The sequence below is a fragment of the Ceratotherium simum genome, chromosome 4, assembly GCF_057802395.1.
Source record: "Ceratotherium simum simum isolate JZ-2026a chromosome 4, ASM5780239v1, whole genome shotgun sequence".
Taxonomy (NCBI): Eukaryota; Metazoa; Chordata; class Mammalia; order Perissodactyla; family Rhinocerotidae; genus Ceratotherium; species Ceratotherium simum.
Window position 1 is genome coordinate 6,559,038 of NC_141903.1, and position 26,135 is coordinate 6,585,172.

The window sequence follows — 26,135 nt, forward strand, 5'->3', positions numbered from 1 at the left end:
TGCAAACAGGGCTACTACATATTTAAGTCTGTGGGAGTCTACAATCATTCTCAAGGATCCATCCAATTTCCTCAGGGACAAGAGTGGCAAATTAACAGAGATATGATAGGAACCACCATCCTTGTATCCTTTAGGTCTGTAACAGTGGCATTATCATTGCCACTCTCTCCCATGCCACAAAATGTGATCTTGTTTTTTAACTAATATGTTGGCTAAGAGAGGTGGGGAAGTTTCAGATATTTCCTTTTGTCCTTCCCCACTATGATAACTCTTACCCCACAGGACAAGTATCCCATGTAGGAGTTATTCCAACTACCAGCTATATCAATTACATACCTGGGGAGTGGGGAAACAACCATCGGGTAATTTGTAGACCTAGTGGGCCCATTATGAGCCAGATTTTAACCAGGATTCCATTTATTACCTGGTCCCAAGAAGCTCCCACTCTCATAGGAGCGCCAAGAAAATGCTTTGGGGTTCCAGGTATCAATGTCAACTCAGAACCTGTGTCCAGTAATCCTGGGTGTTCCTTTTCCCACATATCCCAAGCAAGTGTCCCCAAGTCTATGAATTCTTGATTATCTACAGTCTTATATTTCATCTTTTTTGGTCAAGCACCTTTAAAATCCAATCCCGGGGGATGCTCCTTGCTCACAACAGTACATGCTAGCTAATTCTTAGAGCTCTTTCTGTGTATAATCTCTTTCTTCCCTCATCTGGACCAGCACTTTTCCAGTTGGGTTATACTAGAATTTAACCTTGGGTATGGCCTGGTAGCTGGGAGAAGAGGGGAGGGCAGCTCCCAAGAAAGGGACATGTTGCTTGAATGGAGGAGCTTCTGCAGCACCTTCCAGCACAAACACAGTGGGCCACCTCTGCAAACTCCAAGGGTTCAGGAGAATCTGCAGAGCCAACGTCTTCAGGGAAATCCATCCAGATATCACCATCACAGGTTCCAGGGTCTCAGGTTTTCCCAGGGCCCTGACTTTGGCACAGCAGACCTGCCTGGCTGACCATTTATACATCTCTGGAGCTCTGCAACTTTAACTACTAGAGCTTCCATCTGCCACTTGGCTAGGTCTGCTCTTCCACTGCGACAGATAAGGGCCTTTTTACAGACCACCAGAGAGACCCTGGCACACACAATAAGACATCCGTATTCAGTAATGGCTTATTAATGAACATCAGTTTCTTATCGTCCTCTCTGTAGGGTGTTGTAATACAACTTAGCAGTAACCAGCCGACTAAACTATCTTTGAAGGTATTACTCACTCCATATCTTTCAAACGCCTGGATTATCACACCTGTAAGGGCATTCCACTTCACTGGGAAGTATTTTCAAGTCACCTTGGGTGAGATCTTTAAGAACAGAACCACCACCATGTGCCAGGGACTATCTATACCACACATACCACTCAGGAAGGCATCTCGTCACCAGCTGGATGGTGAATAATTCATCCTAGTGCCCTATCTTACTGCCTACTTTATCGGACCACTCCTGACATCACTTGTGCTAGTTTGAGTCCTCTCAGAAGCAAACACCAAGGTGAAATTAGATGTGCAAGGTATTTACTGGGGAAATGCCTGTGAGGGAAAGCTGAGAGGAAGCCCTGGGAGCCTGGGAGAGCCATCCTACCGTGATGAAAGACTAATCTCTGTAGGGAGAGAGGGAGGGAAAGAAGGTTGGGTAGGAAAAGTCTTAGACTCTGTCTCTGGTGTAGTAGTTCTAAGAAAGTTTTAGCAAGGCAAATGGGGTGTCTTTGAGGCCTGTCTCACAGAACTGTGCCTGCCTTACTATCCCTGCCATGCTTAATCATTGGCTGGGAGCAACTAGCTGGGAAGTAGGGCCTTATACAAATGCAGTAGTGGATTCACAATGCAGCACAGGTGGGTCATGAGTCAATTAGGCCCCTGTGGAAGGAAATCTGAGTATATTTACATAGCCACCATAAATGTACAGGCCCTGACTTAGGAACCTGGGATGATACTCTAAAAGCAGACCACTGCCTAGCCAAGCACTCTCCCTAAAACCAAATGATGCACTAGTTCGTTTCCACTTCCACTTTCAGGGTTTTCAGCCTTGCTATTCCCACAGGCCTGGATCCCAAACTCAAAACTAGTCTCTCACCATTTTGTTATAATGTGACTCCCAAAGATTCCTAGGTTACCCAAGACTTTTTCCAAATTTTAACCTTTCTTCAGTTTACACTGCATACGAAAATATCCTGGGTTTTAGTTAGTTCCTTTGCTAAAAGATCTCATTGGTTTTTCCCCATAATTCCAAAGTTCACCTGAAATCTTCCAGTGACCTGGAATAAATGGTTGAATAATTTTGAGGTATTGACATGTTTCTCCTCTATTCTTACTCACCCAAATCCTTAATTTGAACCACTAGAAGATCTCTTCCATCCCTGCCCTGCACAGCTAAGCATGAAAAATCCACTATGGAACCCAAAACAGAAGTTGCAAATACTAAACTATTGGGCTAAAATAAAATGCCTTTGGTCTAAGCAGAGGAAAGGAAGAGTCAGGTATACATTTGGTGAATGAGTATTCCCACTCACGGAGACCACACAAAAGACACTCTGGGTTGTAGATAAAGAGAACGGTGGACCTCATAGTAGGCTGAGGTCATTTAACGTAGGGGTCATTAACCCCTTCTGGAATTACAGAACCAAAAATAAATCACAGTATCATAGCTGGTATTCAGTATGTGTCAGTAAAGAAAAGTTGTATTATGTTCACTACATTCTATTTAACGAAACAAAAATTTAATACATTTTCACCAGAAATTATTAAATAAAAATTAAAAGATTTAGAGCAAATATCTAGAATATTCATTCCAGTAGGAGTTTTCATTACTCCATGGTTCTAGAACAGTGAGACAAACTAAGTGTGTATTCAGAATTAGACTCATTTTAAATCTAATAAATACTGACACACTTGTTAAATTAAAAGACTACTTTGCTATTTCAAGTCGTATAAGTCATATAAATATAAACTTACATTGAAGTGAACCTAAAATCCTCATTCACATTCACCACAAAATTTTATGCAGCACAAACTACCGTATAAACAAGCAAATGTCTCATTTCATAATGATTTAAGTTGTATAAGCTAAAATTCGAATTTAGCTTTTGGGTTCAATTTCTTGAACCCAAGAATTTAGCAGCCTGAAAATTTACCCAGCACACTCCAAAGAGGTTACATGACCCTCCATGCCAGGGACTTTGGACACTGCACGGCAGGCAAGGCCGAAGCCATCTGCCCAGGCAAAGTGTCCTTCAACTGGAAACAGGTAGATCTGGTAAATAGTCACCAGAAGAACATGTTACCACAAATCCTAGGCTGTTCTAGTCTCATGAAATAATTAAGTTATAACTAGAGGAAGAAACAAAATTATGAATTATTTTATAGTCCTTACATCTTGTACTATTTCATGAGAATTTTGTATTATTGCCACTTTGTAATGCCATTGTAAGAGAAATGAGGAAGCCCATCCTCTCAATGCCCCCCCAAAAGAAATGGATGTCATCACTGTTATCATCCTGGATAGAAAAGAGAAGGCCCTGCCACCTCAAGGGGAAGAAGTAAGAAGCATACATAGTGCTTGATCACTGGCAAGCCTCTTTTTATCTTTCTCTCGTAAGTTTTCAGTTCCACCTAAGTTTTTGATAGAATTTAGGGAGGGAGACTGCATGAGCAAAAAGCACAAAAACTGGTGTGAGTAATAGTTGATTACTACTTAATATTGAATAGAAAATAATGGGAATACACTGAAAAACACTTCTAAATTATTTGCAGAGTTCTAAACTTCTCATTCATTGACTTAAAAATAATGCATCTATTAATTAGGGGCCTGAAAAGGAGAAGAATGTGTCCTCTGATCTTTGCCCCAAAATTTTCCTAAAATACTCCATATTATAACATAGAATTTGCATAAATTTACTAACTTTCCTTAGGATGAAAACATGGCTCAAATAACTCTTAGTTTTAACATCCCAAATAATTGTTGCTACGTAAATTGTAGGTTTTTATCATAAAATAATTGAGAAATTTAGAAAAAGTGAGGACGCCAAAAATTATTTAAATTAATCTAAATTTAATTTAAAATAGTTACATGTAAATCAAGAGACAAATAAAGCAGCAGTTGCAGACTCATTAATAAGGGAAAAAGTTGGCAATTTAAATGCATGCAATTGTATTGATATACTAATTTACATTTTATGTATAAGAGTAATTTAAAAGAATAGGAAATAAGTATTAACTGAAAATAACTGTATGCATAGGATAACAATATTTAACTAAAATTTTATTAACTTGCAAAGAAATATTATTAATTTATAAAGAAGGTCATCTTTCTATTCAACTATTAAAGTTCCAATTCCAAAAAACACACCAAAATTAACAAATAATTATGATTCAACTTAAGGCTCCATCTTTAAACTCTTCATAATCTTCTTTGGTAAACAGATCCAAAGATAGGTTAATCCTAAATAAAAGATGACAAAATTGAATCTTGTTAATATAAAATGTCATAATCAGTAGTCACTGAAAATTTTTAACATTTCTAAGACTGCAAAGCAACAGTTAGCCACTCTCTATATTTACTGTTTTGATAACTTTTACTTTCTCTAGTTGACCATAAAAGCTTCTGATGGACTCAATGCGTAACTCATATTTTTCTTCTCCACTCCAACTCCTGCCGATACCCTTGGTGACTTCAACAACCCCATTTACAGGAACTCTGTAACAGAACCACTATAGCACAAGCCTTTCCAGGCCACCTGAGCCACTCATAAGTAAGGTCATTGCTTGAACGCTGTCACCACTTGGAACTTCTGCTTTACTTCAGAGTGCTGGAACTCTTCAAATGTTCCTAGCTGACATATTTCTACACTCCTACTTTTTGTACCCCTGCGTGCTCACTAAACAAGGTCATTCTCTCCTTTGAACTGCCAATTCCTTATCTCCTGCAAGCTTCACTTGTATCCTCCCTCAGATCCACAGTCATCTCTCTCACTACTCCTGACTGAGCCCCTCGAATCCCTCTTTGAAACTGAGAATTCCTCATCATCCTAGACATTGCCCGACATGCTGTTCTTAGTCCTCTCCTCGCCCTCCATCCTCACGTTGAGGTTTTCATCCACATCTACTGCTAAAACTACCTTTATGCAGCATAGATATCACACTATACAGCACTTCTAATTGCTTGCTTGGAATTTTCACCAGTACCTCACTATCACCTAAAATTCAACATCCCAAAATAAAACTCAGTACCTTCACAAAACCAGTTCTTTCTTTTGACTTCCTTCTTCCTTATCTACTTATTCTCAAAACTCAGTATCATCTCTCTTATCTCCTACATCTAATTATTTCTCTTCTCTCCACCCACTCTGCCACTCGCATTAAAGTGCATTTCACTTTTTCACTTAGACTGCTATTACAATCCTCCAATTTTCTTTTTCACCTCCTATCTTGCCTCCATTCCAAAGCTTTCCACAAAATGACACCAGATCCTTTCTAAAATGCAGATCTGATCAAGCCACTGCTTTAAAATGTTCTCTACTAATGATGTACAAAATATTTGCATATCTCTTATTATCTTTCTGTAAAATATTTATTAGTTACAAAAGGAAATATAGTAATTATATATAGTGGAGAAATGGACAACAACTTAACCAAGAGATCAAAGTTATCATTAATAAGGGATAAATGAAGACCACATGATTTCAGATGTGATACTCTGAGAAGGAAGCAACATTACTTATATAATGTTCCAGCCAAAAATGCAAAATACGGGGGCCAGCCTGGTGGCCTAGTGGTTAAGTTCCACATGCTCCACTTTGGTGGCCTTGGTTCAGTTCCCAGGCGCGGACCTACATCACTCATTGGCGGCCATGCTGTGGCAGCGATCCACATACAAAATAGAGGAAAACTGGCACAGATGTTAGCTCAGGGCAAATCTTCCTCAAGCAAAAACAGGAAGATTGGCAACAGATGTCAGCTCAGGGTGAACCTTCCTAAGTGAAAAAAAATGAAAAATATGAATCAAATCATGAGAAGGTGTCAGCAAGTCTGGAGTCTGAACAATAACTGGCCTGTATTCTTCAAAAATGTCAATATCATGAAAGACAAAGAAAGGCTGAAGAACTGTTACAGATTAAAGAGGTATGATAACTAAATGTAATACATGATCCTGGACTGGACCTTGTACCAGGAAAAATATCCCATTAAAGACTTTATTGTGACAATTGGAAAAAATTGGAATACAGGCTATAGGTTATATAAAAGTTTTATATGATTGTTAAATTTCTTGAATTTGATAACTATAGTGTGGTTATATAAAAAATATCCTTGTTCTTAGGATATACACACTAAAGTATTAAGGGGTAATACCTTATATATACACAGAGACAGAGAGTATGAGAATGAAAAGGAAATGTGGCAAGATGTTAAAAATCACTGAACCTAAGTAAAGGGTATTCTGGAGTTCTCTGTATTATTCTTGCAACTTTTCTGTACATTTGAAACCATTAAGAATAAAAGGGTAAGAAAATGTCTCATGTTTATTCATTGCCTACTGAACTGAGTACAAATCCTCGGCCCAGCATTCAACTGAGACCCTTTGAAATATAGTGTCAGTATATTTTTATACCTCTCTTCACTGTGACTACCTTAAACATGCTTTAATCAAACTGTACGTTCCTAAACATTTTCTTGGACTCCATGAACTTGCTCATATCCATGTCTAAAATATACTCTCCTCCCCCACATTCCCACTTATAAAAGTCTACTTCTCTTTTCCAAGGCCCACCTTACTTACCTTTTCTATTACGTTCTAAACCCCACCAAACTAGATGTAATCTCTCCCTAAGAATGTAATAAGCCCAGATTATTAGTAAACCAGGGTACAATTGAAAAGAAAGGGGGAAGGATGATATGCTCGGTTTAAAATATGTGGCACTTAAAAGTAACTGTGGAATAGCCTAAAGAAATTCAGAAGTACATGACCAGAAAATGGGTGAGTTATCTCAGAGTAAATATGTAAAGAGTGAGTAAGACCAATTACTCCTAGGGCAGCATTTGTTATTAGGTGGTAGCAAAAGGGACAAATAAAAAATACACAGAAAATATGGTCAGAAAGGCAGAAAGAGGGACAAATAAAAAATACACAGAAAATATGGTCAGAAAGGCAGAAAGAGAACCATGACATAGCCTCCAGAACACTAAGAAAGAAGAAAGATTTGAAGGTATAGTATTAAGATAATATTAAATGTGACAGCACATTCAAAGAGAAAGAGAACTAAGCAGAGATATGAACAAAAAGAAAAAAAAAAAAACCAAAAACATAGACCATGGAGAGAGTAGTTTCAATAGCATTATTAAGATGGGGCCCAAATGAAGTTTATTAAACTTCAACAAATATTTAATGAGTGCCTCCTATGTGCCTAACACCAGGTTCAGGAAGGAACAGGTTGGAATTAGCCATGGACACACACACTAGAGGTTGAAGACGGTAGGATGTAAAGGAAGGAAAAAAGTCTATAACTGTTATCTAAATGGGTTCTTACCAGAAGATGATAAGAAGATTCATCTTGTGTGATTTGAGTCTAAAGCAACATAAAATACAAGGAAAATTCAAGTTGGCCTCTAGCACTAATTTTCCCATTAATAAATACATATTAAGGAATAAGAGTTATAACACATTTTTAAAACATAATTATTAGTTTTTATAATCTGGTTTAAAATTGTAATACAAAATAATGAATTGCAGGGATACTTCATGTTTTTAAGAGGCTATTTCTGGAAAACACAGTATATTATTTTAAGTCGTTAAATAATCCTTACAAGATTACTTGATGTTCAGTAGAAGGCCTCTTGCTGAAGCACAAGAGAACTCGAAAAGTTCAAGGTATGACCAGAGCAAAAGCAGATGTAATCTAGTATGTTTATTAAAGTAATTGGAGCTGGATAAACATTCAGAACAAGGTTCAGGTTTTCTGCTCATTGCTCTGTCTATTCAGACTTCGTTTTCACTTAAGAAACCACTGAGTACTTTTTTCTTCCTAATGCCCTCTACTGCCTCATTTTCCTTAACTGAATAAGAAAAGTAAAATAGAGTATCACTAATCTGAACATTGTTTTATATGCCATTATTGCAAATAACTTATGCTATTATTGATGCAATATTACATGAACAGTAATGGGTTTTCAGTGTTACATTGCTTACAAAATGATATTCTGTTCTAATTATCATCTCACGAAATTCTTCACAAAATTAAATTCTGCAATGGTCAACGTCAGAATCATGGTGGAGTTGTTCCCTTTGTCTTTCACCTCTAAGTTACAACCAGTAGGATATACATAGACCAAAAAAGGACTCTCTGCACAGCACACTTGAATGCCTGAGAGATCCAGACATCTATACATCTGAAAGTGGGTGGACTGGACCTTCTAGAGGTCGTGTAACCAGGGGAACAGCGGTAGCAGTTCCCAAGACCAGAGGTTCTAGGAACTGCAGCCGCACCTGCAAGCAGAGGCCCCAGGAACTGAGGTAACACCCACGAATGGAGGCCCCAGGAATCCAGGCAGCCCACACTCCCAGAGGTGCCAGGAATGACTGCAGGTCCGGGACCAGAGGCTCCAGGAACCACGATGACACCTGTGAGCCAGTCCCCTCCCCCTCCCTCAGCGATGGCATCTCCAACACCAACCCTTCCAGCAGCTGAGGCTACACCCAAGACAGATACCCCCCACAGCAGCCACAATGCCTGTGACCTGAGGTTCTAAGAAGCACGGTGGCTCCAGAGACCAGAGGCTGCAGGAGCCACAGCAGCACTTCTGGCTCAGCCCCTACCCCATTGCAACTGGTGGAACCTGCAACCTGAGGCTTTAGGAAATGCAGCAGTGCCCTTGACCCAGTCCCCTCCCTCCCTCAGTGGTGGTGCCTCCAACACTGGCCATTCCAGCAGCAGAGGCTACAGCCAAGACCCCAAGAACCCCTGCAGCAGCGGCGGTGCCCGTGACCTGAAGTACCAGGAACTGTGCAGGTGCCAGAGACCCGAGGCTTCAGGAGCTCCAGTGGCCTCTGTGACCAAAGTACCCCTCCCCCAGTGGTGGTGGCAGTATCGCCCACAATCCTGGCCCATCTGGGAGCAGTGGTTACACCTACAAACCCAATGCCCCTGGCAGCAATGTTGCCAGCACCCCTAGATAACCTGGGAGCAGCAGCGCAGGTGGCACATGAAGAAGCAGCACCCAAGCCCATGCAGAGCAGCAACAGTGCAACCCACAAACCCGGTCCCCCCAGCTGCACAAGTGTCCACGACTCCCCCCCCAACCCATAGCAGCAGCACCTGCAGACTCAAAAACTTGGACATGGCAGAAGTGACTGTAACCCTGGTTCCTGCCCCATTCTCCCTCTCCCCCACCCACTGCAATGGGGGAATCCATGACCCAGGCAACCCCAGAAGCAGCAGAGGTTCTGGCAGCCACCCCACCCACCCAGTAGTGACACCCATGACTGCAGTGACATTGTAAGCAAGAAAGGCAACAGCAGCCTCAGAGGCACAAGGAGCACGATGAGGCACTGACGATGCCTCTGGCAGATGCAGTGGAGCGGGGAAGTTCACGCTCTCAAATATAATGAGAAGCAGCTCAGAATCAAAGTAATTTAAACAAAGCCTTACCCAAATAAGAAAGGTGTTTGCTACCACAAATGTGCCAGCAGAGGAACAACTCATGAAGCACCATGAAGAACTACAGTAATATGGCAGCACAAAAAGAAAACGACAACTCTCCAGAAACCAAACTTGAAGTCATGGAAGATTGCAATATAACTAACAGAGAATTCAAAATAGCTGTTGTGAAGAAACTCAGTGAGGTACAGGAAAACTCAGAAAGAAAGTTCAATGAGCTCAAGAATAAAATTAATGAACAGAAAGAGTACTTCACCAAAGAGATTGAAACTCAAAAAAAAAAAAAAACAGAAATTTTGGAGCTGAAGAACACAATAAATGAGATAAAGAATGAAGTAGAAAGCAGTGGAAATAGAGCAGACCATATGGAAGAAAGAATTAACAAGCTCAAAGACAGAAATCTAGAAATGATTCAGGTGGAAGAGGAGAGAAAATTAAGATTTTTAAAAAATGGAGAAATTCTAAGAGAAATATGCAATTCAATTAGGAAAAGCAACATAAGAATAATGGGTATCCCAGAAGGAGAAGAGTGGGAGAAAGGAACAGAGAGGTCATTTAAAGAATTACTAGCTGAGAATTTCCCAAACCTGGGGAAAGAACTGGATATACAAGTACATGAAGCTAACAGAACACCTAATTATCTGAACGCAAAAAGACCTTCTCCAAGGCCCATTATATTAAAACTGTCAAAAGTCAATGACAAAGAAAGAATATTAAGAGCATCCAGAGAGAAGAAAATAACTCACAAAGGAACCCCCATTAGGCTATCAACAGTTTTCCCAGCAGAAACTCTACAGGCTAGGAGAGAGTGGAATGATATATTCAAAATATTGAAAGATAAGAACTGTCAGCCAAGAACAGTCTATCCAGCAAAGTTATCCTTGAGATAAAAAGGAAAAATAAAGGCCTTCCCAGACAAACAGAAGCTGAGGGAGTTCATAGCCCCTATACCTGCCTTATAAGAAATGTTTTAAAGGAGCCCTCCTACCTGAAACAAAAAGGCAAAGATAGACAAAGCTTTGAGCAAGGCAATAAACAGAATCAGAAAATTGCAGCTCTATATCAGAACAGGTTAGTAAACATTTATAACACAAAGGCTAAAGGGAAAGAAAGCATTAAAAATCACTATAACCACTTCGATTTGGTGACAAACTCACAATACAAAAAGGGATAATTTGTGATAACAAAAATATAGAAGAGGAAGAGGAAAAGGACGAAAATTGCATAGGCAAATGGAGACACGATGTTATCAACAGAGAAAGGACTATCTCATCTATGAGATCTTTTATATAAACCTCCTGGTAACCACGAAACAAAAATTCAGAGCAGAGTCACAAAACATAAAAAATGAGGAAACTGAGAAACACATCACAGAAAACCAACAAACTAAAATGGCAGACAGAAACACAATAAAAAAGAAACAATGGAAACATAGAACAACAAGAAAACAAAAGATAAAATGGAAGTATTAAGCTCTTATATATCCATAGTCATCCTAAATGTAAATGGATTGAATTCACCAATCGAAAGACACAGAGTGGCTGGACAGATTAACAAACAAGACCCAACAATATGCTGCCTCCAGGAGACCCATCTCAGCTCTAAAGACAAATATAGGCTCAGAGTGAAGGAATGGAAGATGATACCCCAAGAAAATGACAACCAAAAGAAAGGGGGTGTAGCTATACTTATATCAGACAAAATAGACTTCAAGCCAGAAAAGATGCGAAGAGACAAAGATAGACATTATATCATGATAAAGGGGACATTCCACTAAGAAAACATAACATTTATTAATATATATGCACCTAACATAAGAGCACCAAAGTATATAAAGCAACTATTAACAGACCAAAAGGGAGAAACTGACTGCAACACAATAATAGTAGGGGACTTTAATACCCCACTAACATGAATGGATAGACCATCCAGACAGTCAAGAAGGAAACAGTGGACTTAAATGAAACTCTAGACCAGATGAACTTAATAGATATATATAGGACATTCTATTCAAAAGCAGTGGAGGGCCGGCCCCGTGGCTTAGCGGTTAAGTGCGTGCTCTCCGCTGCCGGCGGCCCGGGTTCGGATCCCGGGCGCGCACCGAGGCACCACTCCTCCAGCCATGCTGAGGCCGCGTCCCACGTACGGCAACTAGAAGGATGTGCAGCTATGACAGACAACTATGTACTGGGGCTTTGGGGGAAAAATAAATAAATAATAAATAAAATCTTTAAAAAAAAAAAAAAAAAAAGCAGTGGAATACACATTCTTCTCAAGTGCACATGGAACAGTCTCAAAAATAGACCATATGGGGAAACAAAACACGTCTCAGTAACTTAAGAAGACTGAAATCATATCAAGCATCTTTTCCAACCACAAGAGTATAAAACTAGACATCAACTACAAGAAGAAAGCTGGAAAAGTCACAAATATGGAGAGACTAAACAATATGCTACCAAACACCTATTGGATCAATGAAGAAATCAAATGAAAAATCAAAAAATACCTGGAGATAAATGAAAATGAAGACACAACATACCAAAACCTATGTGATGCAGCAAAAGCAGTACTAAGAGAGATGTATATAGCAATACAGGCTCAAGAAACAAGAAAAATCTCAAATAAACAATCTAACACTACACCCTAAAAGAAATAGAAAAAGAAGAAGAAATGAAGCCCAAAGGCAGCAGAAGGAAGGAAATAATAAAAATAAGACTGGAAATAAATGAAATAAAAGCTAAAAAGACAAAAGATCAATGAAACTAAGAGCTGGTTCTTTGAAAATATAAACAAACTCTTAGCTAGATTCACTAAGAAAAAAAGGCTCAAATAAATAAAATCAGAAATGAAAGAGGAGAAATTAAAACAGATACCAACGAAATACAAAAGATTATGAGAGTACTAAGAAAAGCAATATGCCAACAAATTGGATAACCTAGAAGAAGTGGATAAATTCTCAGAATCATACAACTTCTCCAAACTGAATCAAGAAGAAATAGAGAATCTGAATAGACCAATCACAAGTAAACATATTGAAACAGTAATCAAAAACCTCCCAAAAAACAAAAGTCCAGACCCAATAGCCTCTCTGGTGAATTCTACCAAACATTGAAAGAAGATTTAATACCTATCCTTCTCAAACTCTTTCAAATAATTGAAGAGGACAGAACACTTCCTAACTCATTTTACAAGGCCACCATTACCCTGATACCAAAACCAAAAAAGGACAACACAAAAAAGGAAAATTACACGCCAATGTCACTAATGAACACAGATGCAAAAATCCTCAACAAAATTTATATGGAACAACAAAAGACCTCGAATAGCAAATCGATTACAATACATTAAAATGATCATACACCACAATCAAGTAGGATTTATTCCAGGGATGCAGGGATGGTTCAACATCTGCAAATCAATCAATGTGATACACCACATTAGCAAAATAAAGAATAAAAATCACATGATCATCTCAATAGATGCAGAAAAAGCATATGACAAGATTCAACACCCATTTCTGATAAAAATTCTCAATAAAATGGGTAGAGAAGGAAATACCTTAACATAATAAAGGCCATATATGACAAACCCACAGCCAACATCATACTCAACAGTGAAAAACTGAAAGCTACTCCTCTAAGAAGAGGAACAAGACAAGGATGCCCACTCTTGCCACTCTTGTTCAACATAGTATTTGGAAGTCCTAGCCAGAGCAATTAGGCAAGAAAAAGAAATAAAAGGTATCCAAATTGGAAAGGAAAAAGTCAAACTGTCACTATTTGTGGATGACATGATTCTATATATAGAAAATCCTAAAGAATCCACCAAAAACTATCAGAAATAATTAACAAATACAGTTGCAGGGTACGAAATCAACATACAAAAATCAGTCACATTTCTATACACTAACAATGAACTAGCAGAAAAAGACATCAATAATACAATTCCATTTACAACCACAACAAAAAGAATAAAATACCAAGGAATAAATTTAACCAAAGAGGTGAAATACCTGTACACTGAAAACTACAAGACATGGTTGAAAGAAAATGAAGAAGACATAAAGAAATGGAAAGAGATTCCATGCTAATGGATTGGAAGAATTAACATAGTTAAAATGTCCATATTACCTAAAGCAATCTACAGATTCAATGCAATCCCAATCAGAATCCCAATGACATTTTTCACAGAAATAGAACAAAGAATCCTAAAATTTATATGGAAAAACAAAAGACCTCGAATAGCCAAAGCAATCCTGAGGAAAAAGAACAAAGCTGGAGGTTTCATACTTCCTGATTTCAAAATTTACTACAAAGCTATAGTAATCAAAACAGCATGGTATTGGCAGAAAAACAGACACACAGATCAATGGAACAGAACCGAGAGCCCAGAAATAATCCCACACATCTATGGATAGCTAATTTTTGACAAAGGGGCCAAGACCATACAACAGAGAAAGGAAAGTCTCTTCAATAATTGGTATTGGGAAAACTGGACAGCGATGTGCAAAAGAATGAAAGTACACCATAATCTTACACCATACACAAAAATTAACTCAAAATGGATTAAAGACTTGAATGTAAGACCTGAAACCATAAAACTCCTAGAAGAAAACATAGGCAGTACACTTTTTGACAACAGTCTTAGCAGTATATTTTTGAATATCATGTCTCCTTCAGGCAAGGGAAACAAAAGAAAAAATAAACAAATGGGACTACACCAAACTAAAAAGCTACTACACAACAAAGGAAACCATCAACAAAACAAAAAGACAACATACCAACTGAGAGAAAAACATTTCCAAATTATATAACCAATAAGGGGTTAGTATCAAAAATATACAAAGAACTCACACAACTCAACAACAAAAAAACAAATAATTCAATTAAAAAATGGGCAGAGGATCTGAACAGACATTTTTCCAAAGAAGATATACAGATGGCCAACAGGTACATGAAAAGATGTTCAACATCACTAATTATTAGGGAGATGCAAATCAAAACTACAATGAGATATAACCTCATGCCCATCAGAATGGCTATAATTAACAAGACAATAAATAACAACTGTTGGAGAGCATGTGGAGAAAAGAGAACTCTCATACACTGATGGTGGGAATGCAAACTGGTGCAGCCACTATGGAAAACAGTATGGAGATTTCTCAAAAAATTAAAAATAGAAATACCATATGATCGAGCTATTCCACTTCTGGGTATTTATCCAAAGAACATAAAAACACTAATTCGAAAAGATACATGCACACCTGTGTTCATTGCAGCATTATTCACAATAGCCAAGATTTGGGAGCAATCTAAGTGCCCACCAACGGATGAATGGATAAGGAAGATGTGGTATATATACACAATGGAATACTACTCAGCCATAAAAAACATGAAACCTTGCCATTTGTGACAACATGGATGGACCTTGAGGGTATTACGCTAAGTGAAATAAGTCAGAGGAAGAAACATAATTACCATATGACTTCACTCATATGTGCAAGATAAACAAACAAACACACAGATATGGAGAACAGCTTGGTGGTTATCAGAGGGTGATGGGGTGTGGGGAAGTCAAAAGCGGTAAAGGGGCACATGTGTAAGGTGACAGATGGCAACTAGACTTTTAGTGGTGAACATAATTCAGTCTATTCAGAAGTCAAAATGTAATGATGTACACTTGAAATTTATATAATGTTATACAGCAATGTGACCTCAATAAAAAAATAAATAATAAAAATAAATGAAAAAAATTAAATTCTGCAGATTTACTGTCAAAATAGAAGTTGTCATCGAGTGACCGTATAAAGAACCTATAGAAGCATTCAGCACAGTAGCATGTGTATTAGGACATACACGAAGGAAAGAAAATAACTACTATGATTTATCAATTCATGTGGTATTATTAGTTACATAAATTGCATCCAACTTAATTGAGGATCCAGAACTTTCAATTACTTTAATAAACATACTAGATTATATCTAATTTTGCTCTGACCACAATATCAACTCAATATTGATGCAGCATTAGAACATGACTTAATTTATGAGTGTTTTCCAGGAATGAAATAATGACATCAAGGTCATAACTCAAGGGCAGATTTTGTTAAATGCATTAAATTGGACTGCAGCATCCATGGAAAGGAAGTGACTATATGAAGTGACACAGAATGTATAATTTTATATTGCAGTTAAAATGTTTTTCTTCATCAATATGGACGAGTTATGTAATCTGTATTAAAAAGTTGGCATTAAAACAAGTATGTTTCCTTTGCTGAGTAAATTCAGTCAATGTTCACCTTCTGCACTCCTCCACGCATACCTACCCCTGTGCTCTACTCTACACTCACTGCTTTAAGACGTTTGTACCTTTAATTGTGATGAACAGTGATAATATGGTAGCCTCGTTACTATAGTTCTGTACATCGAATGTGACAATTAGGAAAACTACGGGTCTAAAGTGACCAAGGGTAACTAAACCGTTACAAAAGCCAGTCTTCTTTAACACCATAAAATACAATAAATAATACAATAAAATAAAAATTGTGTTAACTTACTTTCACCAGATAATTGTTGGTGTTTCAGCCTGAGTCTATATTTTTCATTCTCTTCAAGCATTCTAGAAATGACTTTGTATACTCTATTCCATACTGAAACCTTAAAATGATACACACAGTTAAAGAACACTGAGCAGAGAAGCAGGAATACATTTTGATGGAGGCAACTGGGAGTGGCTCAACTGTGCTTCATGCGAATTGATGTTATTATTATAAAGCAATATTAGCACTTAGAGACCTAAAATTTAAATGTAATTGTTTTCTCATGATCATTGAATTTTCTGATCTCTTTTCCCAACTTCCTAGCATTTCCTCTCTATAGTAGTATTTAAATTAACTGCCCTGGATGAAGTTTCCTTTCAAAGGCACTGTCTATAAAGTCCTACCTAAATGGTTCCAACACATTCAATTTTGTTTTGAAAGGTGATAAAAACAGTGAATTCCTATTCCCATGTCTAAACCACTGGGCAATGATTTGATTTTCTGATGTATTTAATTCTAGTCAGAATTAAACATTTCTCCTAGGACATACCAAAGCAAAATTACTAGAGAGTAAGAATATAGTAGAATAGAAAGAAAGAGGACTTGGAAGAAAACAGATAGATCTAGGCTCAAATTCTGGCTTTGCCACTTACCAGTGGCTTGACATTGGGCAACTGCTTAAACCTCATCTAGGAATAACTTCATATGTTGGATTATTAGAATTAATGAAAAATATGTGTAAAGCCCTTACCCCAGTGTCTGGCACACAGTAGTTACAAGTAAATATTAGCTATTGCTCTTTTCTCCTCACCCAAGAGGAATTGGTTCTTGGAAGAAATATTTCTTAGTATAGTGAGAAGATTAGATGATCACTCAAAATACATTTGCTGCAAGGATTAGTCACCTTGAATGCTATTCTATACTATACATGGATTATAAATCAAATTCAAACCTCAGAAACAATACACTTTTATGTGAGGTTATCAACTAACAATTTCTTTAAACTGATGTGTAAAATATACGGTGGAAAACAAAGATTAGTAGAGTAACTGATGTTGAATATGCTTAAAACACTCAAGCTACCATGACATTTGGACAAGGAGAGGTTAAAATGATTCAGCAGGAAAGGTTCATCCTTGTCAGCTTTCCTGCTAGAAACTTAATGTACATCCCTTGTCTTTAAAAGAGTAATACGACACTAATATAGATACATTATTCTTTTCTGTGAAATCCATCATTTTCTTTTTATACTTATATTACACTATCTATCAGAATTTGGTATATTCTATGGAACATATATTTTCATGCTTTGAAAAATCTCCCAGTGGGTTACAGTTGGATTAAAATGTGTTTTATACCTTTGAACTCTAGAAGGACTATTCTTTATAGTTAAATATTTTCAAACCCAGTTTCATTTCTGCTAAATTAATTGTATTTCATCATTTCAGTAAATTTAATGTTTCAAAAGATGGAACTATTATTACTGTCTTGAGTTTCTTCACATATTTGTATTTAGAGAGGTTAATCTAAAATTCAAATATTGCTCATTCCCCTTTACAATAATATACCTTTTTCTTTTTCTTCATTGTTTTGGAAGCTTCGTTCAAAGGTATGGGAAAATCAAACTTTTTAGCTAAATTCTTCTGGGTTAAACCTAATTTAAAAAAAAAAAAAGAGTGAGAGGGTAAAAAAGCAAGGTCAGCATATATTCACTATCCTGAGAATGGAGACAATTATCAATGTCTCTTGAGCTCTCTTTGGGGATTTTTACACTTGTTGGGGTATTTCTGATCACTAGATAATACCAGTTTACCAAATAGCTAATACTATGCTGGGAAAAAAAAAAAAAACAATAAAACTAGAGATAAACTACCTTGGAAGTGCCTAGGAAATCTCCTTCCTTTTCTGATTTGAAAGGTGAGTCCCAAAAAGGTCAGGAAGAGTAAACAAATACCAGAAACCACATCTTGCCCCAGTGTATCTCTACAGTCTCCTTTCTTCTCCACTCAACTTCAGATACACATTATGCGCCCAACTACACAAAACACCTTGTGGTTGCTCAAATATGTCTTGTTCTTACCCCTCCCAGCCTTTGCACACGCTCTTCTATCTGGCTAGAACACAGTGTGCATGCACACACACACACACACACATACACACACTCGCCAGGCAAATTTCTACCTGCTCTTCAAGACAGCTCACGTCACCTCCTCTCTACAGCCCTCCCTCAAACACACGCAGCCCCACGCACAGCACTGGCTCCAGGAACACCTTGTTCATAGCACTTAGCACACTTTTATATCATTTTAAACTTTTATAATGTGTTTCCTCCACTCAGCTGAGACCTTCTGGAGGGCAATGGCCATGTGTGTCTTATTCATCTTTCTATCCACACTACCAGACACATAGTAGATAGTAATAAAGGTTTGTCAGAATGAAGAAGCTTCCTGTCTCTACTCACCAAACCATGCTGCCTTCCCCAATATTAACTGTTAAAAGAAAACCTAAGGGCTTGTGTGTCCAAAGACAAAATCATAAAGCAATGAGCATGAGTTCCTTGAAAGCCTTTATATTTGTTCTCCTTTTGTCTGGAACACTTCCCCTACCCCAACCCTTCCCCACTTCGTACCTGCCCTACCGCCTTTCTTCTACCTATTCAATATTTAGTTTTCCAGGGGCCTTCTCTGATCTCACGAAGCACTTGAGGAGTGTATTTTATTCTTCATTAGAGATCCAGTATTTAATGCCATAGATATTAGATACACAGTAAGTATACCATTTGTTGAGTGCATTAGAGTATGTTCTAAAATGGCATTTCCCAATTTGTGAGAAGCATGCCAATGACTCTGGGTGGGGCACAGATATAGCACTAAAGAACATTAAATCACATGGTGAGAAACTCACTCCCTTTCCAATTCTTTTTCAATCTTCTGGTAACATCAAGGAGAGTCTCAGTTTGGAACTAGTACATCTTTAAGACTTCTCTAAGACTTGCTAGTCTCTCTTTATGACCACAGACAACCTTCAGCAGACAATCTATTTGGCTAGAATTTAATAATATTGTTTTGCCTTTATTAGATTGTTTTTAGTTAATTTCTATTTATGGCAAACGGTACAAGTTTTCCACTGAAGTAATGATGTAAAGTATTCTAAAAAGAAATTTAGTTGAGAGGAAAAAATGCACCCATTTAAATAAATATTTTAAGTAAATATATTTAAGTAAATATATATTAGATACAGAGGAGATGTGAATATGGTGTAGGAAATTAACTCAAGATGATAATTCCCTTCCCTTCCAGCCATCTCTGCTCAGTGTACCAACATTACTGGGCATTTATTCTACACCAGACCCTGTGCTAGGCACTCTGCATGCATTACTTCATTCAATCTTCACAGCAATTTGTTGAGGCAGGAACTATTATCCCCATTTTACAGATAAGGAAACTGAGAATCAGGTAACTAACTTGTCCAGTATTACACTGCTAATACATGACAGAGCCAAGATCATGTTTTTCTTTCTTTTTTGTGTGTGTGAAGAAGATCAGCCCTCAGCTAACATCCATGCCAATCCTCCTCTTTTTTTGCTGAGGAAGACTGGCCCTGGGCTAACATCTGTGCCCATCTTCCTCCACTTTATATGGGATGCCGCCACAGCATGGCCTGACAAGCAGTGCGTCCTGCGCGCCCGGGATCCGAACCCAGGCTGCCAGCAGCGGAGCATGCGCACTTAACTGCTACGCCACGGGGCGGGCCCCCATGTTTTTCTGACTTCAAAGCCAATGCTCTTAATAATCTCTACTGTCCCACTAGCAATTTCTCCACCCATGTGGTTTGACTTCCTGCCTCTATGTCTCTCCTTTCCCTGAATTTTCAAAGCCCTTCTAAGTGCGCCTCTCACAGCACTCATGCCTACTAGCTTGTATTCTCATTATTCATGGATAAGTCTCCTGAGAGCAGAATATTTGTCTGATCCATCTGCATCACTAGCACCTGACCTAGTGACTACAGTACAGTAGATGTTAAGTTAAGTGTTGTTGAATGGATAAATAATTCACCTGTGTTCCCCACAGAGCACCAGGCCTAAGTATTTAAGGAACGTCCACTTAGCATTAATATTAAATACACCCAAGATTGAGTGAAACCTAAGCACTTCAGCACTTTCTGGCTTGGTTTAAATATAAGACTAGCCCAGGACCTTCTTCCCTTGACTCTATTCCTGGATTCACAAGCACAGTAGGGTGGTCACTGAAGTTAACGGTTCCATCATCTGCCCAGCTGCCCAGGACAGAAACTTCAGACTTGGCCTCAACCCTTCCTCCTCCCTCTTTCAGTCAGGCCTCCATCCTGTCCACTCTGCCTCCACTGCCACCGCCTTAGCTCAGGGTCTTGTCTTTCCCCTGGACTACCACAACCGCCTATAACTGGTCTCTGGCCTCCAATCTTTCCCACCCCAACTCCCTCCCAGTTTTCCCTCCTCCAGATCTGATCATGTCACCTCTGCCACAAAGGAACAGCAAAAAAATTCCAAAATTTCAAAACCAAACTTCAGAACAAACTGCATTATTGTCATTTCCCACCCCTCAGAGCCACCAACTAGAAGAAAGCCTACTCCAAGTCAGCACAGCCCAAAGTCACAAAAGCAGAAAACTGGCTTCATACTCCCCACTCTTTGCTGCCCAGTTATTCCTACCTGACATATGTGGGATCCCCAGCACCAATCTGTGCATCCCCTCGCCCTCCCCCATGAGCTGTTTCATCTGTTTTTCAGTGTTCTTCACGTCCAGTCTACTATCTTAGCGCTGGACTATTTTTTGTCTCTTTGATCTGTGAGTGCTAAAGCAACACAGACTCTCTACAGGATCCATTTTATTCTTTCCACACTTCCTGCTCTCTCCCCTTTAATGCTGAAGAGCTCATCACTACCATGCACTCTCCTATTCCTAGAATAAATCTTTTATCTGTTATTATTCAAAGAAGCTGGAAACCCAGGGCTAAAGTGTCTTATACTATCCCTAGATTTTTTAAATCACCAGCACAGAGGCCAGAAAAAAAACTTGAGTCCCTTTTAACAATGGGGCCTTTAGAGGGGCCTGGAGTCCAAACAAATGCCCCTGCTGAAGTCTCTCTGAAGGCTTCCCACCACAGCTCATTCTCAGGAGTCACGTTCTACAGAGCACCATTTGATACTTCCAATGATCAAAGCAAATTGAGTTCTGATAGGACACCAAATTATTTATACATTTTTTCAACTTGGGCTTTAGTCTTGCCTGCTTCCAATTCAGTCTCCCCTACACAGCATGAACCAAATAAATCTGACCCTATCACTTCTCTTGTTCAAAACCTTCCAACGCAGGACTTCTGGGAAGCCAAAGGCAATGTGGGATGTGTAGTAATCAACTTCCCCAAATTTCGCCCCAAACTACTTCACATTACAAAAATTCTACTTGAAGACAGAGAATGCTGAAACTGCAAAATAACTGTTAGTAAAATGAGAAAATAATTAAATCACAGAGCTATGATCCCATATGCTCCAGCCCCACCTTAAGCAGGGCTTTACCACCAGCAGGGAAGAGAAAGGAAGGACACAAGAAAAGGTACCTGCAGGAGAGCTGGAGTGACCCACAGAAAAATTAAATCCACCCTAAATCTGAAAATACTAAAACATAACTGGGCAGATCAGAGCACAGACTAAAGGGAAAGGATTTTAATGCACAATTTAAAGGTCCAGACACCACAAAAAGTAGCAAGCATGCAATTTAATGGGACCGACTCAGTTTAAAGGGGCAAACATGATGCATGACTTAAAGGGACAGTCTTCTAACCTCATGGCTTCTGGGGGAGAAAAAGAACAAAAAGGTAGGATCATAAATTGGGTCACAAAGAAAACATCAATAACATCCATAAAGCAGATTGCTGTTTACAAACAACACTCTCTGATTACAATGCAATAAAACTAGAGTTTACTAACAAAAGCAAAACAGAAAAGTCCTGGAAATTTAAAAAATTTTAAATCTATTAAGCAATTCTAGGGTGAGAGGGGTAACACAAACTGAAATTACAGAATTTCTTTAAAAACAGTGACAATGAAAACACTACATATTAGAATCTATGGGATTTAAAGTAGTGGTTAGAAGAAAATTCATGGGACTAAACACTTTTATCAATAAAAAGGAAGAATAAAAATAAATAAACAAAATTTCCTGCTCAGAAAAAAGTATGAAAAGAACAAAGAAAGCACACGTAAGAAATAATAAAGTTTTATCTTTATTATTTATCTTTATTTATTAATGAGGAAGAGGCTAGAAAAGCAAAATATCTCATTAATAAATCAAAATCCTGTTTTTTTAAAAAAATTAACAAAATAGACAAAACACTGGCTAACTTGATCAAGAAAAAGGGAGAAAGCACATCAAAACAAAAAAAAAGAAATGACACGGGGGAAATAACCACTGAAACACAAGAAATAGTCAAAAACCATAAGACACTACTCTGCAGACCTCTATGCAAATAAATTTGGAAACCTAGATCAAACAATTTCCTAGGGAAATACAGATTACCAAAATCGACCCATTAGAGTTAGAAAGCTTAAAGAGACCAATCTCCATAGGAGATATATAGAAAGTTATTAAGGAATTATCCCACAAAAAGCACTAGACCCAGATGGTTTCACAGCAGAATTCTATCAAGTCTTCAAACACCAGATAGTCCCAATGTTCTACAAATTACTCCAGAGCACTGAAAAGGAGGGAAAAGTTCCTAATTCCTCTTATGAAGTAAGTATAATTCTGATACCTAAACCAGAGGAAGAAGTACAAAGATAGAAAAACTACAGATCACTATCTCTCGTGAATAACAATGCAAAAATCCTAAACAAATTATTAGCAGATTCCAACACTACTTTAAGAAAATAATAAATCATAACCAAGTAGGATTTATGTCAGGAATGCGAGGTTGGTTCACTATTAGGAAATCCATTTGTATTATGTACCATATTAATAAAACTGAGGAAAAATACACTTATCTCCATATATCTGAGAAAGCTTTTGACAAAATCCAACACTCATTCATGATAAATACACTGAAGAAAATAAAAATTGAGGGATACTTTTTAATATCTTAAGTAGACGTGCCTCAGTACTAAAGCAAGTACCTTATGTAATGGAGAACACAGATGCATTTCCCCTGAGATCAGAAACAAGGCAAGGATGCCCACAGTCTCCACTACTATTCCACATTGCACTTGAGCTATTAGCCAATGCAATAAGACAAAACAAATCATTGCAGGCAGAAGAATAGGTAAAAAAGAAATAAAATTATTTCTATTTACAAATAATATAATAGTATATCTGAAAAATCATGAGTGTCAACAATAAAACTGACTCTTATAATAAAAGAATTCAGTGAAGTACTAGGATCTAAAATTAACATACAAAAATCAATAGGCTAAGTGAAAGAGGCCAATCAGGAAAGCTCACATATTGTAGGATTCCATTTATATGAAATGTCCAGAACAGGCAAATCTATGGAGACAGAAAGTAATTTAGTGCCTGCTTAGGGCTGGGGCTGGCAGGAGGGGATGGCAGTGAGAGGGAATAGTGAATGCTAGTGGGTACAGGGCTTCTTTGGGGGGTGGGTGGGTAATAAAAATGTTTCAAAACTGATTGTGGCAATGGTTGCACAACTCTGCACAAAACATTGAATTGTGCACTTTAAAGTTGAGGGGCTGCGCCCAGTGGAGCAAGTGGTTAAGTGTGTGCACTCCGCTGGGCGTCCGACCAGGTCAGATCCCGGGCGTGCACCAACGCACCACTTGTCAAGCCATGCTGTGGCGGTGTCCCACATAAAGTAGAGGAAGATGGGCACGTATGTTAGCCCAGGGCCAGTCTTCCTCAGCAAAAAAAGAGGAGGATTGGCAGATGTTAGCTCAGGGCTGATGTTCCTCACTAAATAAATAAATAAATAAACAAACAAACAGGTGAGTTGAATGGATTGTGAATTATACCTCAATAAAGCTACTTTTTAAAAAGCACAGGTGGAAAAATGGGCTCTCAAAACGCAGGCAGGACTTTTTGAGGTGATGGAAACGCTCTATATCTTGTTTGTGGTGGTGTGTTAGTAGGGTATCTAACTTTGTCAAACCTCCTCAAAACGTATGTAAATCAATCCTAAATAAAGCTGATTTTTTGTAAAGATCAAGGGGCTTCATATACACAAACAAACATTTAGAAGACATTATGGAGGAGGAAACCCCATAGCAGAGAAGATCAAATGCCTAGGAAAAAATTTACCAAGACATATGTAAAACCTGCAGGAGAAAAAATTTTAAATATAAAACATTCCTTAAAGACACAAAAGTAGCCTGAACAAATGGAAAGACATCCTCTGTACTTGAGAGAAAGTGACTCAACATTTTAAAGATGTCAGTTCTCCGTAATTTATAAAGTCGATGGATCCCAATAGGAATACCAAGGAGCAGGCCCAGGCCCCCCTCATTCCGGGAACTTCGCGGCTCCACTCAGTACCCCTTCCTCTGGATCTCCGCCTCATCCTACATGACCCTCGTCTGCGCTTCAGCCCCTTTGCCGGCCACCCCTGAAGCGAACGACAGGGCTGTCTTTCGGCCCCGGCACAGGCTGGTGGACTGACAGGGGGGCCGGGCCTGCCGCCGACGCCCGAGTGGCCCAGCGGCCGCGGGACGGGGCTGCTGCGTGGCCGGCCCCAGGCTGGCCTAGGCGAGGCCGCGCTGAGGAGGCCGACGGGGAGGCTGAGGGCCCAGCAGCCAACTGCCCTGAGAGCCGGACAGCCGGCAGCCTGGCGGCCAAGGAGGACGCCCAGGCGCACCGCCCAGCCCGCCCCGAAGGCCGGAGCCCCCTCCGCCCTGTCCCCGCCCGCCCCCCTCGCGCCACCTGCACGTGCCGCCGGCCCGGGGCCGCTCCGCGCGCTCGACGCCCGCGCCTCCGAGGGGGCCGCGGGGGCCCTGGGCCCGGGGCCGGGGGCAGCTCCCCGCCGCACGACGTCTCCGCCCGGCGGCAGCCCGCCCCAGCCCCTCGCCCCAGCGGCCCTGCGCCCGGCGGCCGCCCAGCTGCGCCACGCCGCCACCCCGGTGCGAGCCGAAGCGCGTCACGTAGACGCAGGGCGCCGGGGCCCGCGCCCGCCCGCGGCCAGCCGCCGCCATCGCGGCGCGCTCCGTCCCGCAACCGCCGCCGAGGCCCTCAGCCGGGCGCCAGCACTGGAGTGCGGGGAGTGCGGGGTGGGCGGGGCGGGAGAGCGCAGGGCTGAGCGGGGGCGGGGGGCGGACCACGGTAGGGGGGGGTACGGGGGCGAGAGAACGCCCCACTGTGCGGAGGGGGCAGGGACCGCTGTATGGGGGGGAGGGGGCTGGGACTGGACCAGTGTGGGGAGGGGTGGTAGGTGAGGGGCAGGACCACTGTGAGGAGGGGTGGGGGGTGGACCACTGTATGTGGCGGGGAGGGGCTGGGACGGGGACCAGTGTGAGGGGGTGGGGGCGAGCAGGGACTGGGACCGGTGTGAGGAGCAGGTAAGAGATGAGGAGATGGACCACTGTGAGGAGAGTGGGTGGAGGGGGCGCGCTGGGACCGGACCCGTGTGGGGAGGGCGTGGTAGGTTAGATGAGCGGACGGACCACTGCGGGTGGGGGGCTGAAGGGATGGAACACTGTGTGTTTGGGGCGGGGGGACTGAGGGGAGAGTCCACTGTGCGGAGAGCGGGGTAGGGGGCCGGATCACTGTGAGCTTTGTAGCGAACAAAGCCAGTAAGGGGAGAGCTGGGGAGCGGGACCCTTGCGAGGCTGTGGGGCGGGTGGGGTGGGGAAGGAATGAGGGATGGGAGAAGAAGTAGGGGCCTGAGAGAGGCTAGAGAGCCCGGTCTGGCATATG

The 26,135-nt window shown here is 40.1% G+C and overlaps 1 protein-coding gene across 1 annotated transcript; it reads right to left on the reverse strand.

Annotated features, from left to right (window-relative positions):
- Window positions 1-4,329: 4,329 nt before the first annotated feature.
- C4H5orf47 (chromosome 4 C5orf47 homolog) lies at window positions 4,330-25,414 on the reverse strand. Its single transcript, XM_087430282.1, is given in 7 exon segments — window positions 4,330-4,492; window positions 7,575-7,613; window positions 16,258-16,357; window positions 17,808-17,893; window positions 25,146-25,220; window positions 25,223-25,282; window positions 25,285-25,414. Coding segments are annotated over 6 exon segments (471 nt in total). The 3' UTR covers window positions 4,330-4,492; window positions 7,575-7,593.
- Window positions 25,415-26,135: the final 721 nt, after the last annotated feature.